Genomic DNA, 19,382 nt, shown 5'->3' with positions numbered 1-19,382 from the left:
CCTCGGTCTCGCGACAGCTCCTCAGGTCTTTACAAGAATGTTCGCCCTAGTGTCATCTTGGGCTCACAGGAACGGCATTCGTCTTCTCAGATACCTGGACGACTGGCTAATCCTGGTAGACTCGGAGATGACCCTTCTTCGTCACTGAGACATGCTTCTCGAGTTTTGTCAGGATGCGGGGGTCCTGATATATCTCGAAAAGTCATCACTGCTACCTTCTCAAAGGCTGGTTTACCCCAGTATGATAATAGACACCGTTCAACAGAAGGTCTTTCCATAGTGAGGAGTTTTGAGAGTATACAGACTGAGAGAAGTGGCTTCACCCTTCCTCAGAAAGGAAGTTCTTCCGGCCTCTCGTTGGTTGAGTCTGTTTGATCATCTAACCTCTCTCCTTCGTCTTGTTCCAAACGGCCGCCTCAGGATAAGATCCCTGCAATGGCAGCTAAAGTCCGTGTGGAACCAACTCTCAGATCCACTGGACATTCGAGCTACCATTACTCAGGATCAGTTGACAGACTTGAATAGGTGGACAGGATAAGATCCCTGCAATGGCAGCTAAAGTCTGTGTGAAACCAACACTCTGATCCACCAGACACACTAGTTCCCATTGCTCAGGATCAGTTGACGGACTTGAATTGGTGGATGGCATATGAAAACCTTCACAGGGAACAGGATCTGCTCGTCCATCCTCCAGATTTGATGCTCTTCACAGATGCATCAAAAGAAGGATTTGGGGCTCACCTGCTGCATCACACGAGCTCCGGCCGTTGGTCAGAGTCAGAAAGGTATTAGCACATAAATTTTCTAGAAATAAGAGTAGCAAACCTAGCTCTTCATCATTTCCATCAGTTGGTGGCTGGTCACTCTGTGGTGTTGATGAGCAACAACACCAAAGTAGTGGCTTACATAAACAAACAAGACAGCACCTTTTCACAGCCTCAGATGGTCAGAAGAACATTCGGTGTCTCTTTCAGCTTGCTTCATTCCAGGCAAGAGGAATGTGCTCATGGACAATCTGAGCAGAGCGACTCAGATAGTAGGCTCCGAATGGTCTTTGAATTATCCGATAGCTAACAATATCCTGACTTTGTGGGGTTCCCGTACTGTAGACCTGTTCGCAACATCTCTGAACAGCAAGCTTCCGCTGTACTGTTCTCCAATTCCGGACTCTCAGGCTCTATGGCAAGATGCATTTCAACAACGGTGGGACAACATCGACATGTACGCCTTTCCCCCGTTCTGTCTCATGAGAAGACTGCTAAATGAGACCAGAGCATCCAAAGATCTAATGATGACCCTTGTAGCTCCACTATGACATCATGTAGAGTGGTTTCCGGACCTCCTGTAACTTCTAGTAGATCTACCGAGAGAGCTTCCTCCACGACCAGATCTACTCAAACAACCACACGCGAACATCTTTCACAGAACCAAGCAGTTGCTTAGACTTCCTGCCTGGAGATTTTGTGGCATCTCCTCTCTCAGAAGGGCTTTTCACGACAAGTTGTGGAAAGAATGTCCGGCTACTTGCGTAAGTCCTCGGCCTCAGTCTACCAGGCAAAATGGAGAGTCGTTTTTGGATGGTGTCGTGGTAGGAATATCTCTCCTTTAGATACCACTATACCAGTAATAGCGGAGTTCCTTGTATACCTTCGGGAGGAAAAGCTTCTTTCAGTCTTGGCGGTGAAAGGCTATCGCTCAGCCTTGAGCCTCGCCTTTAAGCTGAAAGCAGCTGACATTTCCTCTTCGTTGGAGCTTTCTTTACTCATATGGAGTTATGAGATCACTTGCCCGCAGTCAGAGGTTAGGCCTCCTCCTTGGAACGTGGTTCGCGTCTTGAGATCCTTGAAAGGACCTCCCTATGAATCATTGCGCCATGCAACTGACCGAAACCTCAATTTGTAGATGGCGTTCCTGCTCACTTTAGCCTGGGCAAAGAGAGTCAGTGAACTTCATGGCCTCTCATATGACATCGCCCATTTTGAAGGGGATTGGGGGGGAAGCGACACACGGCTTTGTCCATGAGTTTATTGCTAAGACTCAAAATCCAGGTATACTGGACCCTAGATTCAGTCCTTTCAGATTACGAGTCTCCGTTCTGTAAGCAATGACCCAGATCAGTTGTTACTATGCCTAATGAGGAGTTTGAGATACCATCTTAAATACACTGCAACAACACGGCCCCGACTAACACCTCTGTTTGTTAGTTCAGGTAGAGTAAAGAGGAGGATCACCAAGAACACTGTTTCCTCCTGGATTCGCCAGGTGATCGAAAGAGCCTTGGCTCTTGATCCTCCTCTGGCTTGACGACCTAGAATCCATGATGTCAGGGTCATTTATACATCCTTGGCATTTAAACCCAACTTTTCCGTGTTGCAATTACTACAAGCAGGTGTGCGGAAGAGACAAACTACCTTCAAAGCCCATTACTTGAAAGACATGACCCATAGGAGGCTCATTACTTTCACTATCGGTCCTGTGGTGGCTGCTTAACAAGTGGTTTAAGAATACCTCAGGCTCCTTGCTTGACAAGTAGCAGTTGGTTGAGGGTATTGCTTATCCAGGTTAAGACTGGGATGAATGACAATAGGTCTGGCTTTTCCTTTCTTCATCTTCCCATCCCTTGGGGGTACAGCACCACAAGTCCCTCTGCAAGCTGGCTTCAACGTCTGCAGGTAATTATCACTTCCCTTGTGTAGCCTAGTATAAGTCATAAATTTATATACTGTCTACATCCCCATTGCTTTCTGCAAGGTAAGCAATGGGAAACATCTTGCTTTTCCTATATAAACTCAGAATGTTTTATACAAACTCATTACATTGAATTGTTCAGGCTGCTATTATACTCACTTTGTATATTTTAGCGAGGTGTTTTCCTTAGACCATAGTCATATACTCTACTAGGTAAAACCGGGTCAATGTCCATGCCAGACTTAGGACATCCACCCACCTAAGAGTGAGTCATCCAAATAAATAATGGAAGGTTTGTTAATATGGGAATAAATGACAAATTCGTAGATAGTTTGTATTTTTCCTTAGCTCTTACTATTAACTATTTCCCGCCATCACCTGTCCCCCAGAAGTCATGCCTGCAATCAAAAGTAATGTAGCTCACAGCTGTGAGAATATATATATAGAGGCACCTGGGTCGAGCAATAGGTCAAGATTTAAGCTGCCATTGAGGTCACAATTTTACTCTTAGAGTAAGGAAACTTTCAGGGATTAATTTTTTTATTGAGACATGAAAGTGATTCAATTTTGAAAGTCCTAATTCAAAGTTCAAGGTCAAGGTCGAGAAATAAGCTGCCGTGGTGGAGGTCACAATGTTACTCATAGAGTAGTGAAACTTTCAGGGGTTAAATGCTATGTTGAGACGGGGAAGTGATTCAATTTTGAAAGTCATAGGTCAAAGGTCAAGGTCGAGAAATAAGCTGCCGTGGCGGAGGTTTGCGTTCTACTGAGTGCTCCTCTAGTATGTTTTGTTTTTATTTATTTGACAGTTACCGTATTTACTCGTGACAGCCGATCTCGTGTATTGGGTGACCCCCAAATTTTCAACCATAAAATATGATTTTATCATATATTTCTTGTATAATGCGACTTACTTTTTGAGCCACCAAACTACAAAAGACCTCTTTACTCCATTCTTTTATCCCAGCTTCTACTTTAATGGGTTAGAAAATTAAAAGATAATGATAAAAATATCGTTAATAACGTTATAATCATTGCGTAAACGCACACAGCCACAATAGCAACCGAACAAAAAATAGCCGTTTTGTTATGGACAATTGAATCAGATAAAAGCAGTTTTGCTTGTATTTCAATCATCATACAATAGTAAAGAAAGAAGCATAAGGGTGACATTATTATTGTTATCATTATTATTAATATTATTATTGTTATTATTACAAGCCAAGCTACAACTCTAGTTGGAAAACCTAGATGCTATAAGCCCAAAGGCTCCAACAGGGAAAAATAGCCCAGTGAGGAAAAGAAATAAGGAAATAAATAACGATATAAGAAGTAATGAAAAATTGAAATAAAATGTTTTAAAAAACACTAACAATATTAAAACATAATTAACATATAGATTATAAACAGACTTATGTCAGCCTGTTCAACATGAAAACATTTGCTGGAAGTTTGAACTTTTGAAGTTCTACTGATTCAACTACCCGATTAAGGAGATCATTCCACAACTAGGTCTCAGCTGGAATAAAACTTCTAGAATACTGTGTAGTATTGAGACTCATGATAGAGAAGGCCTGACTATTAGAGTTAACTGCGTGCCTAGTATTACGAAGGGGTTGAAAATGTCCAGGAAGATCTGAATGTAAAGGATGGTCAGAATTATGAAAAATCTTATGCAGCATGCATAATGAACTATTTGAACGACGGTTCAAAAGATTAATATCTAGATCAGGAATAAGAAATTTAATAGACCTTAAGTTCCTGTCTAACAAATTAAGCTGAATATGAGCAGCTGAAGACCAGCCAGGAGAACAATACTCAAAATAAGGTAGAATGAAAGAATTAAAACACTTCTTCAGAATAGATTGATTACCAAAATTCTTATAAGATTTTTCAATACCCTTATTCACTATAGTGAAAAAAGTTTTAAGAAAATATACTGCCAAATATAAACTAGCAAGCTGTAAATGAAGGCAAGAAAGCAAACAATGGTTTTTGGAACCGGTGAGAGCTGTGTCTGAAACTGGAGGAAACAAAAAGGAAATATAATGGGAACCTGTGAATGTATAAATCACGTAATTAACCCTGGATAGGTACGGTGGGTCGTTTGCGACCCCGAGCGTAAAAAAAAAACAGGTTTTTCTCACGTGACTCACCCCTGTGACTGAATTTGTGGGTGATCGACCTGCAGGAGGTGTCTCCCCTACACGCTCTAGTAGTGTCCAGATGTGCATTGCTGTAGCTGTACTCCTTCCCCGATTTCTGAGACGCATCGGGGTCGTTCGCGTCCGAGTTTACCCTTCTGAGGTAGTTTGCATAATTATCAAAGTTATTACGTATTATGAAATTGTCGTAGAATGGTGCAACTTGTATAGGTTATCAGTTGTGGAAAGTCTTGGTGGATTGTTTGGCTACCATGTGCATGTTTTTTTTTTTAGTTAAAATGTCGTTCATCACCACGAGGACCATTTTACCGCGAGTGCCCCTTTTTCATTTTTTTTCATTTTTTTGCCAAGTCATTTTTCCGTAAGATATTGCCAAATAGTGTCGTAAAACTTTTGCTTGTTTAGTGTTGGAAAGTGTGTCTAGATGATCTGGCTACCCATGCATGACTTTGTTTTTGTCAGATACGACGTAGTTATTGGTATATTGGGTATTTAACTGCGGTTACCAATTTCTGTTTTTTTTCAATATTTGTAAAAATTACTACGTAGTAAGGAATTGCCGTATATTATTCATTTTTTTTTCATGTTTATGTGTTAGAAAGTGTGCCTTGATTGTTGGGCTAATACGTGCATGTCTTTTTTTTTATCTGAGATGTCGTATATTAGAATGTCGGGCATTTTACCGCGAGTGTCCCTTTTTCATTTTTTTTCATTTTTTTGCCAAGTCATTTTTCCGTAAGATATTGCGAAATAGTGTCGTAAAACTTTTGCTTTTTTAGTGTTGGAAAGTGTGTCTAGATGATCTGGCTACCCATGCGTGATTTTGTTTTTGTCAGATACGACGTAGTTATTGGTATATTGGGTATTTAACTGCGGTTGCCAATTTCTGTTTTTTTTTTCAATATTTGTAAAAATTTACTACGTAGTAAGGAATTGCCGTATATTATTGATTTTTTTTTCATGTTTATGTGTTAGAAAGTGTGCCTTGATGGTTGGGCTAACACGTGCATGTCTTTTTTTTTATCTGAGATCCCGTATATTAGAATGTTGGGCATTTTTCCGCGAGTGCCCCTTATTATTTGTTTTGCATTTTTTTGCTTAGTCATGTTACCGTAAGGAATTGGCAAGTAGTGTCGCAAAACTTATATTTTTATAGTGTTGGAAAGTGTTTCTAGATGATCTGGCTACCCATGCCTATTTTTTTTTTAGCCAGATATGGCATATATATAAGTATGTGTTCGATTTTCCTGTGATTGCTATTTTTTCGTTTTTTCCCATTTCTTTCAAAATTACTACGTACTAAGGAACTATCACAGAGTAATATTTCATTTATATGTTTATTTGTCGGAAAATATGCCTTGATGGTTTGCCTAGCACGTGGCTGAAATTTTTTTTTTTTCTGAAATGCCGTATATTAGAATGGCCATTTTTCCACGAGTGCCCCTTTTTATTTGTTTTGCATTTTTTGCTTAGTCATGTTACCGTAAGGAATTGGCAAGTAGTGTCGCAAAACTTATATTTTTATAGTGTTGGAAAGTGTTTTTAGATGATCTGGCTACCCATGCCTATCTTTTTTTTAGCCAGATATGGCGTATATATAGGTATGTGTTCGATTTTCCGGTGATTGCCATTTTTTCGTTTTTTCTCAATTCTTTCAAAATTACTACGTACTAAGGAACTATCACAGAGTAATGATTCCTCTAGATGTTTATTTGTCGGAAAATTTTGTTTACTTTTTTTTTGATTGAATATCATCAAATTTTTTTAGCTAAAATATTGTTTTACATTTTTTTTTTCGATTTTATTTCCCTTCAAAAAAAATTTTTTGGGTCAGAATTTTAATTTTATAAACGTAAAATAATCGAAAATTATCCAGCAACCCACCATACAATTTTTATGCATATCCAATAATAATTAGATTAGTAAATAACACCTTGAAATTGACATACCCTTCCTACATTTCAAGTGGCAGATTAGGGAGTCTGAGTCAGTGTGGTTGGCGGCCATTTTGTGGACATATCCGAAGCGTAAGCTGCCCTATCTATATATATTCTTGTTCCCTATAGAATTTGTGATATTTTGGTATATTTTTACCTGCATAAATATCATATTATATATTAAATATATGTATTTTTTTACGAAATTTCCAAGTACTCAAAAAATTACCTTTAGATATGGCCCCTGATATAAATGTAATTTACAAAATAATGAAGATTTTTTTACATATTTCTATTTTAGGATAACATATGTTTATTCCCTAAAAACATTAGCCACTTCCTATTTCATTTGGGTACCCAAAAAAATTCATGAAATTTGGACAATTTTTTTTGGCCAAAAAAAGTTACCCTTTTTTTCTCATTTCAGATCTTCACCTCCATGGGTCTGACTTCATCCAAAATACATCAAGATGTGTCCTAAACATTCAAGAATCAATTCCTAAAAGGATTTGTGTATATATGTATAAACTTTTTTTTTATGAATTTTTATGTCAGGTCTTTTTTTTTTCTACTTAATTTTTTTAAATATTTATAATAAATAGTTTTTCTGCAGATGAGTAGTATTTATCTTTACAGTTGTTTTAAGCATTCATTGAAGTTTTTTTTGGCAAAAGAAAAAAGGAGGTTACTGCAAAAACTGATTTTTCAAGAATTTTTTTTGGCGTCGGGGTCGTTCGCGTCCGAGTATACCCTTAAAGGGGTGTCCGAGGACCGTACCTATCCAGGGTTAAAGGTAAATGCTGAATTTAAAAGATAACGTTACAAAGTGTCTGAAAACCGAGAATATATTTTTGTTGTAACACGATATAAATATTTTCCTAAGCTTTATAATCGAACACCGCAAAGTTGAAGGCTGTAAGTTATTATGCATTGGCAACATGAGTGAAGTTCCACTTAACTTCTATATGCATGCGATTTAACTCAACAGTAAATAAAATATGAAAAAAAGATTTCAAATAAAACTGTTGAAATTATTATAGTAATTGGAAAATCATAGGCCAAGTAATAATTTTTTATTTTATAAAATATGAGATAAGAAATATCCTTTGGTAGTTTGCCTTAATTAGCTGATTTGGAAAGCATAAATGAGTATCGAATTGTCGATCGACTTTTTAAACGTAAAGAATGGGAAAGATTGATATTTGCTATGTTTTTATTTATAAATACAATACATGTAGTACTGTAAAATGTGAATATTACATGCTTTATTATTGGATACAGTTAAGAGAAACACCAATTTAATCAAAATCCAGTTTATTTTAAATATAGCTGTAATTTTTTACCACAGTAAATGGATATGCAATTTGAACAACAATGTAAACTTATGCAAGAGTACATTTTATATCTAGTGTATGATGTGAGCCCCATGAATTTAGCTTCAAAATTAGTCTTCAAAACTTGCATGTTATGAGAGTATATATGGTATTTTTTTTTTATTTAATTTATTAAAAATAGGCATAAATAGGGTAAATTAGAAGTAAAATTTGAGGTTGGGGTATCAATAAGAGTTATTACCATAAGTTCCTCAGTTTGGCTATTGTGTTTTCAGCTGTTGCGCGGAAATAGCGGTACTAATTGGCGCTATAATATATTAAAGATTTAATTTAATGTTGTTACTATTCTTAAAATATTTTATTTTGATTATTAATTACTTCTCTTGTAGCTTATCTATTGCCTTATTTCTTTTCCTTACTTTGCTATTTTTCCCTGTTGGAGCCCTTGGGCTTATAGCATCTTGCTTTTCCAACTAGGGTTTTAGCTTGGCCTTTATTTAAAAAAAGGGGGGGGGGGTCGAGTGTAATTGCTTTTCAAAATAAAGTACTGTAAATATGGAACATGAGGTTTGCTCAGCAGAATTGTGTTCTTATTCCTCGTTATTTATTTTTACAGAGTAGCCGTGGGTCTGTTAAGTGCTGCAGTTATGATGCCTGCCCATTATTCAGGACTTCTGATCACAAGCCCGTATCTGGCGTGTTCCAGTGCAAAATTAGACCGGGGAAAGATGAGTAAGTACATTTTGTTTTAACATTTTCAAGTTTTCTCAGGGCCTACAAGAAGTTATACCAATAGCTGATTTGTTCCTGAGACAATGCATAAGGTAACAATATAAATCACTGTATTATTGAACAAAGAAAATTTAGATAATCTGTCTGGAAAGAAATTAAGCAAATTACAATTCATATCTTTTTAAAAAAAAGTGCTGGTGCTAATTTTTTCTTTTGCTATGAAATTTTCCTTAAATTCATGTCCTGTTCCTTTTTTCAATTGAAAAGCTTGGCTGTGATGAAAATACAAACCATATAAAGATGTATGCATACCTAGGTGAGATGCAGTGGTGGAATATAACTTGTGTACAAAAAGGCTATCCCCAAGAAACCTCTATCTTGATTTTTCATTCTGCCTATGGCCTAAGTCAAACGAAGATGAGATTTTTTTACTTTAGTCAGTTTTTAGTATCGACTACAGAGCTAGTGTTTTTTTCTGTTCACCCTTATTTTAGGATAGAATATACAACTTTTATTTCAAGAGCTTGAATAAGATTTCAAAAATAATAAGATAATTTTGGTGGAAGTAGCTCCACCTACAAAATGAGTTCATTACAAAATGTTTGTTGTATTCTAACAGTACAGTGTACACAGTCCTAAAGGTACAAACATCAGATTTACAAATTTTCAGATTTACTAACGCAAACTACTACTTGGCGAAAATATGTTCAAACTCTGTGGAGTTATAATTTTTAAATTAGCGCCACACACAACTGAATCCGGATGTCACCGCCTCTGCTGCCACCACCAGGGCCATTCAACACTGACCCGCTTTATTCAAAATCAATAGTGTTTGCTATTGTGATCATTGTAGCTGTTTCTGTGTAATACCTCCACCATATTTTTGCCTTACAGTATTTCCTTAAGGGGAGCATCCGCTATTGGTATGGCCATATAAACTTTTAGATAACGAAAATTGAGATATTACTTCTATCTATGGCCAAACATGTCATACGTGCCTTCAGGAAGTTTCTGGCAATAATTCTTATACAGACAAACCTCTAGCTACGAAAGAATCGACTTACGAAATTTTCACTTCACGAAGGAGATTTGAAAAATTTTACGACTCGGATCACGAAAAATGTTTTGGACAACGAAAGGCAGTACAGAGCTGGAGCCCGACCGTATCCGAGACGGATTTTAAAATTCGCCCGCCGCCAGCCTGTAAACTTGCTACCATCCTTCTGCGTTCCCATTGGTTATCTCCCTACTCGGATGCTATTTACCACCATGAGATCCTGCTCTCCTATTGGTCGTCATCTACTGTACTGTATCCCATCTACGCATCGGCGTTCCTATTTCTTCTCGTTCCGGCAACGGTATCGTACGCATTGACGTAATGTTTGTAATTTTGCTTTTGTTACAATTTTACAGTACACACTGTTATCGTGTGGGATACTTACGATACATCCTTAGCCTTGGGTCCCAAGAAATTCGCTGATGTCAAGGGAAAGAAGAGGATGATGTTCTCCATGGAGATGAAGATGGAAATAATCAAGAAATGCGAGGCTGGCATGCAGTTAAGTGTGCTCAGAAAAATTTTAAGAAGCAGGCAGAAACAAGCTTCTTTGGGCGAATATTTTAGTAAGAGGCCTTTGGTAGAAGCAGACCAAACGCCAGCTAAGAAACAAAAGTGGCAGTGATAAAGAAAATACGTAGTGTAATTAAATTTAGAAAATAGAAAATGTAAAGTAAAAAAAGAATAGAAAAAGGAAAACAAAAAGAAATTTTATTTTGAGTTTATCGATAAGTTAAGTGTTAATATTTCCTGCCATTTATGGATGCATTTCCTAGAATTAATTGTTGATGTTTTCTGTCATTTATAAATCTGTTTTGTAAAGTTAAGCTTTTACGTTTTCTGCCACTTGTACGTGAACGTTTTCCACCGTTTTCATCCTTCTCTACTGCCCGACACTTCGGTCTCGGACATCGCCTCACTCCAAAGGTTAGGTTCCACATTTTTGTTATATTGTTACTGTTTACTCTAATTAAACACTTCTTTATCAGAATATTATTATTAATTTATTAAATGATCTAAATACAGTACTTTTCACATATTTAGTAGTGTTTGGTGGCGAATATCCTTTTTATAATCCTTTAATGTGGTGTTTTCTATAGGGTCTGGAACGAATTAGGCAATTTACATGTAAAAGGCGACCGGCTACACGAAAAAATCACTTCACAAAAGCCTGTATGGAACCAATTAATTTTGTGTTGCGAGGCATCACTGTACAGTGAACCCTCGCTACTTCGCGGTTCGACAATCGCGGATTCACCACTTCGCGGGGTTTTTCCATAACCCATATATATATATACATATCGCGGATTTTCCGGAAAATTCGAAAATACCGCGAAATCTGAAGACCCCCAAATACGATATTTTGTTACCTGTAATTCCATTAATACTGTAATTAGTAATATCTGCTCTTACTGATTGTTCATTGCATTACATATGATATATAATTCAGCACAGAAAGAAATAAAACACGAAAAGAGAATGTGATCATACGATAATTCAGTACTGTATACAGTACGTAGTAAAATTAAATCGAACATGAAACGCAAATCAGATGCAGTCATACCATATTAGAATGGTGTGTACTGTAATGGATGTGCATACGTACGTAGTACAGTACTGCATCCAATAATATTCTTTGTTGCAAAAATCACATTTCGAATAAGTGTACGAGAGAGAGAGAGAGAGAGAGAGAGAGAGAGAGAGAGAGAGAGAGAGAGAGAGAGAGAGGCGTAAAATAGCGTACGTAAAGCTGTATTATTATTATTGTTATTATTATTATTATTGTTGTTGTTGTTAATAAAATTATTATTGTTATTATTATTATCATTATTATTATTATTATTACTGTACATTATTATTATCATTATTTTATTATTATTACGGTATTGTACTTAATCTACGTACGTTCGGTATGCGCGGGGCATCTTCTATGAGTAGGTAACCAACGCATCATAGTACTGTAAGACGGGTTGTGATTGGTTCAAGCGCTGATAGATGATGAATCAGAACTCAAGTTTTGTTATCTAGCCTGTGATTGGTGTTTTGCCCGCATCTCCTACCCGCAGCATCAAAGTTCTCGCGGGGCTGGATCGTTCACTCTCTGTTACTGCGTATCGCTGAGTAGACGTTCTTAAGTGTGTGAATCTGTGCTGTGTGCGACTTTTTTAAGTTGAACTTTTTGTTACTGTAAATCCTACTGTAATGGCTCCCAAGCGTTCTGCTTCTCTTAAGGCTGGTAGTGAGCCTAAACGCCACCGAAGGATGATGACGATAGCTGAGAAGGTTACGCTTCTCGACATGTTAAAAGATGGTAGAAGTTACGCGGCCGCCGGCCGCCATTTTGGCATCAACGAATCTACTGTTCGCTATATCAAGAAGGACGAGGCGAACATTAGAAAGACGGCTGCAATCACCTTTAGCAGATCAGCGAAGCGAGTCGTTACAACGCGTAATAAAACGATCGTACGCATGGAAGGTGCTTTAGCTGTGTGGATTGCCGACTGCCGGAAGAAGAACATAGCGTTGGATACGAACACCATCCAAACAAAGGCTTTGAGTTTATATGAGAATTTTGCTGCAAAGGAACCTAAAGACGACGACGGCAACCATGCTGAAGATGATGATGATGCAGATGATCCTCAACCAGGGACATCCACTGATTCCCAGCCTCAGAAACGTTTTTCCGCAAGCAAAGGATGGTTCGCGAAGTTTCAGAAACGCTTCGCCCTGAAAAGCGTTTCCCTGCATGGGGAGTCTGCTTCCGCTGACACCGCCGCTGCTGAAACTTACGTGAACCAGACGTTCAAGAATATTATCGCCGAAGGTGGATACAAGCCGGAACAAGTCTTTAATATGGATGAGACTGGCTTGTTTTGGAAGAGAATGCCGTCGCGAACTTTCCTGTTCAAAGAGGAAGCCAAAGCCTCTGGCTTTAAAGCATTCAAGGATCGCGTTACCCTCGTGATGTGTGGCAATGCTGCTGGATTTTTGTTAAAGCCGGGGCTTATTTATAAGTCGAAAAATCCTCGCGCTTTGAAAAATAAAAATGAGAATCTCCTTCCCATGTACTGGATGCATAATCAAAAAGCATGGATTACGAAGATGCTGACCTCCAACTGGTTCCATCAGTGTTTTATCCCGCAAGTCAGCAAATATCTCTTAGAGAAGGGCTTGCCATTCAAGATCCTTCTCCTTATGGATAACGCTGGTGGACACGCAACTGACCTGTCGCATGAGGGCATTCAGGTTGAGTTCCTGCCACCCAACACCACGTCATTAATTCAACCGATGGACCAGGGGGTTATCAGGGCGTTCAAGGCCCTCTACACGAAGAATACCTTGGCGGACCTCGTTGCGTATGTGGATGCTGCCCAAGATGACGAGGATGAAGATTTTAACTTGAAGGCGTACTGGCGGCAGTACACCATAGCCACGTGCCTGCAGAATATTCAGAAGGCACTTCAAGAGATGAAACCTGCAACCGTGAATGCGAGCTGGAAGAAGTTGTGGCCCGATATTGTTTACGACGACAAGGGATTTACTCCGTCGGAAATCCAACACTCTGCAATACGGAAATCTGTGCAGTTGGCTGCCATAATTGGAGGTGACGGGTTTGGCGACATGACGACTGAAGACGTCGACGAGTTGTTGGACTGCATTCCCAGCCCCTAACTGACGCAGACCTCGAAGACCTGACGAAATCGGCAAGTGAGGAAGAGAGTGATACCCAGGAAGAGACCCAAGAAAATGTCGAAGAAACGGGCTTAACATTAGAACGGCTTGCCAAGGCCTGCAACCATGCGAAGGAGTTGAAAGAAATGTTGCAAGAGTGGGACGAGGATATGGTTCACTCGATGCAATTCTGCAACAAGGTTGATGACATAATGACTCCCTACAAAATGCTCTTGGATCGAAAAAAGAAGCAGCGGCAACAACTTCCGATCACAATGTTCTTCCAGCCTCGCAAAAAAGAGCCAGTTCCTCCTGCTAGTACGCCTTCGGAAGAAATTGAAGTTTCCCAGAAAGAAGTTGAAGAGGTGTCCCAGGAAAAGACACCTCCGTCTGAAGAGACGTAAAATACTATCATTGGCTGCACAGTAGAACACATCATCAGCTTCATCATCATCATTTCTACTGTGCAGCAAATTCATCGCCATCACCATTCAAGTTTTTCTTCAACTTCTTTCGTGGTGAGTACAGTAACAATCTTTATTTTTTACTTTAATATTCTTACTGTACATTCTAAAACTGTATTTGTGCCTGTTTTATAGTTTAGTACTGTACGTACTGTATGCATTAAGTTAAAGGGAAGGTTTTAAAAGTCTACATGTTGTAACCTATCATATTTTTTTTGTTTAAAATTTACATTTACGTACGTAAAACAATCTCTCTCTCTCTCTCTCTCTCTCTCTCTCTCTCTCTCTCTCTCTCTCTCTCTCTCTCTCTCTCTCTCTCTCTCGTAAATTGTTTTCCTGCTTTGCTACGTACTATACTGTATAATTTATATTTGTAAGGTAACATATTTTGTAAATGCTTTTACTGTAAATACTGTATGTACTGTATCATTATTTATCACTATCATCATGCGCGTTAAATGCCTTGTTTGTTCTGAGCGTGGTTGTTTACTGAGCGTACACGCCGTCGTTTCAGGCGGCGTCATAAAGAAAAACATTTCATTTGGAAGTCCTAAGAAAAATACGTAAACTAAAACATTGGTAATAAACAAATCAACATACAGTACTGTATAATCAATATAATCGATGCAAAAACTAACCCATACATATATGTGTACTGTACACTAAATGAGTTTGTTTCTTCATTATGATCAGAGATGAACGTAAACAAAACATTGGTTGCCATTTTTTATCGTGCTTTTTAGGTGTTTAGGAAACGCATGATATAAAATCGCCTTTAATATTTGTGCCTGTTTTAGTTTAGGGTGCTGTAGTACATGCATTAAGTGTTCTGTACATTAAAGGGTGGTTTGTTAACAGTACTACGTACAAGGGAAGGTTTTAAAAGTCCGAATATACATGTTAAATAAATAGGTAAATATGATGTCACTACTTCGCGGATTTTCACCTATCGCGCCCGCGTCTGGAACTTATCTACCGCGATAAACGAGGGTTCACTGTATATAAAATGGATTTTAACATAGGAAAAATCTATTTTTGGGTAAGATAGCCATGTCGTCCTGATGGAAGTTCCTTCGGGCAGCTTCCTACTGTATAATATTTCTGTGAGTGATATTATAAGAGAATTACCGTCAGGTATCACGGGGTTCTAACCCCCGGAACGACTATCCCAAGATATTGTGTATAATCAGTGACGTATCCGTAGATAACCATAAATATCTGCACCCCAAACAGACTTAACCCAGTCAAGGAATCTAAGGAGGAGGATAGGTGAGGAGCCGTTACATATCCTCTCCCTTCATAGTACTACTCGTCCCTGATAAACTCATTCCAATTTTCGCAGCTTACCTATGCGTTCGTTTCTTTGTCAAGAGCACATTTTCTCAACTTTTTGGAGTTTTTTCCTCGCATGATGGCCTCCCTTTGGTCGTCAAAGTTGAGTAACCTCCTCTTTCACAGTTTGATTTAGCTGTAACTGCTTTTGATCCCTTCGAGGAGTGGTTATTTAACTTTTTTATGGCGATGAGGGAATGAGGTGCTCCGAGTCCAGCTAGCTTTTGGGTGCCATTTTGTGTGCGTTTCTGCCCTTGTTATTTTATGTTCACTTAGTTTTATTTCACTAGTGTTACGTTAGCTAGCTTTATATTGATGTTGCGATGCCATGGACTCTGTTTTGCGTTTGATTTTACTACTTTTTTTGTGGTAGTTTAAGTTTTAGTTTTATGCGTGTTTGTCCCGGCTAGCCTAGCTTAGAGAGTGGTGGTTTTGTCAGAGACGGGTTCGCCGATAGCGATCAGCCATTCGTACTGGTCCCGTTGGCTGCGGTTTCTTTTAGCCTCAAGGGTTTTTTCCTCGGTTATACTAGTTTACTGAGCCTATTATGTCTACTGCCTTCGATTCTCTGGTTTTTTTGGACTATTAGGCTTAGCCTAGCCCTCGTTGGCGAATCCATTAGCCCGCCATGCTGCATTCGTTCACGATCTCCCATGCTAGGACTGTGCAGTCTTTTAGAGTTCCCCTTTACGAAGGGTGAGCTCCTCTTGACTCTGTGCAGACTTTCTTATACTGCCGTTCTATCATAGCCTCTGGGATTTCTCGATCGACCTGCGTCATTGATCTTTTAGACTTAGCCTAGCCCTTAGTGGCAATTGGATTAGCCCTCATCGGTGAATCCGTTGGGCCGCCATGCTACATACGTGCTTGATCTCCCATGGTTGGACTGTGCAGTTTTTTGGAGTTCCCCTTTGCGAAAGGTGATCTCTCTTTGTTGGTGTTCCGACTTACCTGTTCTGCCGTTCCTTCATAGCCTCTGGGATTTCTCGATTTACTTGTGACATCGACCTATTAGGCTTAGCCATTCTGCATTCGCTCGTGATCTCTCGTGCTAGGACCGCGCAGTCTTTTGGAACTCCCCTTTGCGAAGGGTGATATCATCATGTCGGTGCGCCAACTTGCATGAACTGTCATTATTTCTTAGCCTCAGATTTCTCGATCGGACGGCGACGGCATGGTGTTTATTTTGATGCATGGGTATAGCTTCTCCATGCCGTCACCTCTTTTTATCCTAGTCTTTCCGGGACGGACATTGCATGGATTTTATCATTATGCTGCTGTGTTTTCGCTTTTATTGATCTTGGGAGTTGGTTCCCTTTGGGATCTGACCTTCCATGGCCGTCGGCGTGCTTTTCCCTGAGGGGTGAGCTATCAGACTGAGGACAGTGCTGATGATGTCTGCGGCTTTGCTGCCACCTTTTGGCACACTATCCTATTGTACCTGTAATGGCGATGTGTCCCTGCTTGCGGCAGGGCCTCCACTGGCAGTGCTGCCTTCAGCTACGGCATGGTTTTTATCTGCAGGAACCATTGCCATTTGTCTCTGCCAGCCTAGGCACCTTTGCCCCTAACGGTGTGGCCGTTACTGGCAGCGGGGCTAGTACTAGTCTGTAGGAGGGGTTGACTGTGCCAGCGCCTTATGTCACATAGAAGGCTGGCGGCAATGCTTTTACCACCTACCGATGCCGGTGCTTTCGGCAACGCTGGTATATCTGGCATACATGCCTATGGCAGTGCCTGAATAACGGTTATGTCACCACCTTTCGACACCCAAATATAGATTTTTCCTACATCAAAATCTGTTTTATAGTACGCGTTCTGGCGATACGTCGCTGCTTACGGCTGTGATTCCACTGGCGACACTGCCTCTTTTTTTGGCAAGGTGTTTTCTGCGGAAACCCTTGACTGCTATCTCCGCCGCCCTTGGGCACTATTGCCACTGACGGCATTGACGTTACTGGCGGCGGGGTTAGTACTAGTCTATGGGTGTGATATAGTGATTTTTAGATGGTTACGTCATCTTAACTGCGTCGTCTGCTAAAGCAGACTAAGTGTGTTTGTCTTGCACATTGATTTTGCATAAATACAGTAATGCTATTTTTTCGTTATCGTCATACCTCTGGCAAACATATATATTTAAGTCGCCTACATGGTAATAGAACACTGAAGTGTGTACTGTATACCTGCCAATTTTACGTTGTTTATACTGCGAGTGTCTTGTTTATTTTCTAAATATCGGGTACTTGATTAACTTTCCATAATGGCCAAACACAAAAGAAGGTCTTTTGCTGCCAGGAGGGGAAATGTGGTAGTGCCATCTCAATTTAGATGGACAAAAAAGCGTAAAGTAGACGAGAGTGATGGTGAATCTAGCAGCAGTGAAGTGATTATGGTGACGAGTGACCAGTACCCCTAATAGGTAGGGGGAGGGGACTTGGGGCCGGGCTTGTGGTAATGAGTAGAAATTGTATCAGGTAAAAAGCTAGTTGTTCTTCAAGTAATTTAGACTAGTTCTAGATAAGTATCGATTACGATATCTGCTAATGAAAGCTATAATATTTTACTTTCCTTCATACTCTCATAGAATCTCATGGAAAAACTTTGACCGTCGATATCTCATAACTATACTTATTGACCTTCAAAACTAATATTCTCCGCTATTTATCAACCTATTTCAAATCCAAATGCATCGTTGTAAAAAAGAATAAATTTTCAATATTTTGTACGTAGGAATTTTTCTAAAGTATATTTTCTATTTTTCATATTTTTTAAAACTTTTAAAATATATATATATATATATATATATATATATATATATATATAGAAAAATACCAAAAATATGGAGAATTACTACTGGCATTTTGTTTATATTGTAATAAACCAAATTCGTGGAAATTTTTAGTTAATTCTATTCAGTACTTTTTGATAAAAATTGTATTATAGATTGTTTTATAGATTTTTTTATTAATTTAAAAAAAATAATAGTCTGAATTCAATGAAACTTACACATATTTATCTTTACACTAATAGGTATAAAATATAGAAAAATCAGATTCATCCAGTGATGAATAACAGTTTTGGGTTCTATGGCGAATGCTCCCCTTAAATTACAATAACATTAACTATGGCTGAAGTTCGGTGGTGATAGTGGCACTAGCGTATAGAAATGGCAAGCCATTTCAGTGGAAACAAAAGTAGCCATTATCAAGAAACTAGATAGTGGTGAGAAAATGGCAAATATTGAGGGTTCATATCAAGTAAATTGTTCAACAATTGGCACGATTTATAAGACGACATCGAGTTAGCCCCATTTGTAGGATAACTCATCTCTGCATCATATCTCTGTCACCACAAGAAAAAGGTTTCAAAACGAGAGTTATAGTATTTTATTGTTTTCTTTATGAGAGAGAGAGAGAGAGAGAGAGAGAGAGAGAGAGAGAGAGAGAAAGAGAGGGGGGGGTTTTTTGTATATCTAGTGAAGTAGACCATTTCTTATTTTAAATCAAATCTATTTACTGTGGAGAGAGAGAGAGATATATATATATATATAGAGAGAGAGAGGGAGAGAGAGAGAGAGAGAGAGAGAGAGAGAGGGTTTTTTGTATATCTAGTGAAGTAGACCATTTATTTTAAATCAAATCTATTTACTGTGGAGAGAGAGAGAGAGAGAGAGAGAGAGAGAGAGAGTGAGAGTAGGTTTTTGTATATGCAGTAAAGTAAATCATTCTTATTTTAAATTAAATCTATTTACTGTGTTGTGAGAGAGAGAGAGAGAGAGAGCGGAGAGAGAGAGAGAGAGAGAGAGAGAGAGAGAGAGAGTATGTTTTAGTATATACAGTAAAGTAAACCATTTCTTATTTTCAATCAAATCTATTTACTCTGTTGTGAGAGAGAGAGAGAGAGAGAGAGAGAGTATGATTTTGTATTTGCAGTAAACACCATTTCTTATTTTAAATCAATCTATTTACTGTATTGAGAGAGAGAGAGAGAGAGAGAGAGAG

General features: G+C 38.8%; 1 protein-coding gene across 3 annotated transcripts in view; it reads left to right on the top strand.

The window, feature by feature from the left end:
• Nucleotides 1-19,382, top strand: part of INPP5E (Inositol-3-phosphate synthase) — a 405,071-nt gene that overhangs the window by 378,019 nt on the left and 7,670 nt on the right. For all 3 annotated transcript variants that reach the window (XM_068380074.1, XM_068380073.1, XM_068380075.1), the window contains one exon: nt 8,741-8,856. In XM_068380074.1, the coding sequence (XP_068236175.1) occupies nt 8,741-8,856 (116 nt within the window). The remainder of the gene's footprint in view (nt 1-8,740; nt 8,857-19,382) is intronic.

Source organism: Palaemon carinicauda, chromosome 9, assembly GCF_036898095.1.
Source record: "Palaemon carinicauda isolate YSFRI2023 chromosome 9, ASM3689809v2, whole genome shotgun sequence".
NCBI classification, from domain to species: Eukaryota; Metazoa; Arthropoda; class Malacostraca; order Decapoda; family Palaemonidae; genus Palaemon; species Palaemon carinicauda.
This window is presented reverse-complemented; position numbering and strand designations above follow the sequence as displayed.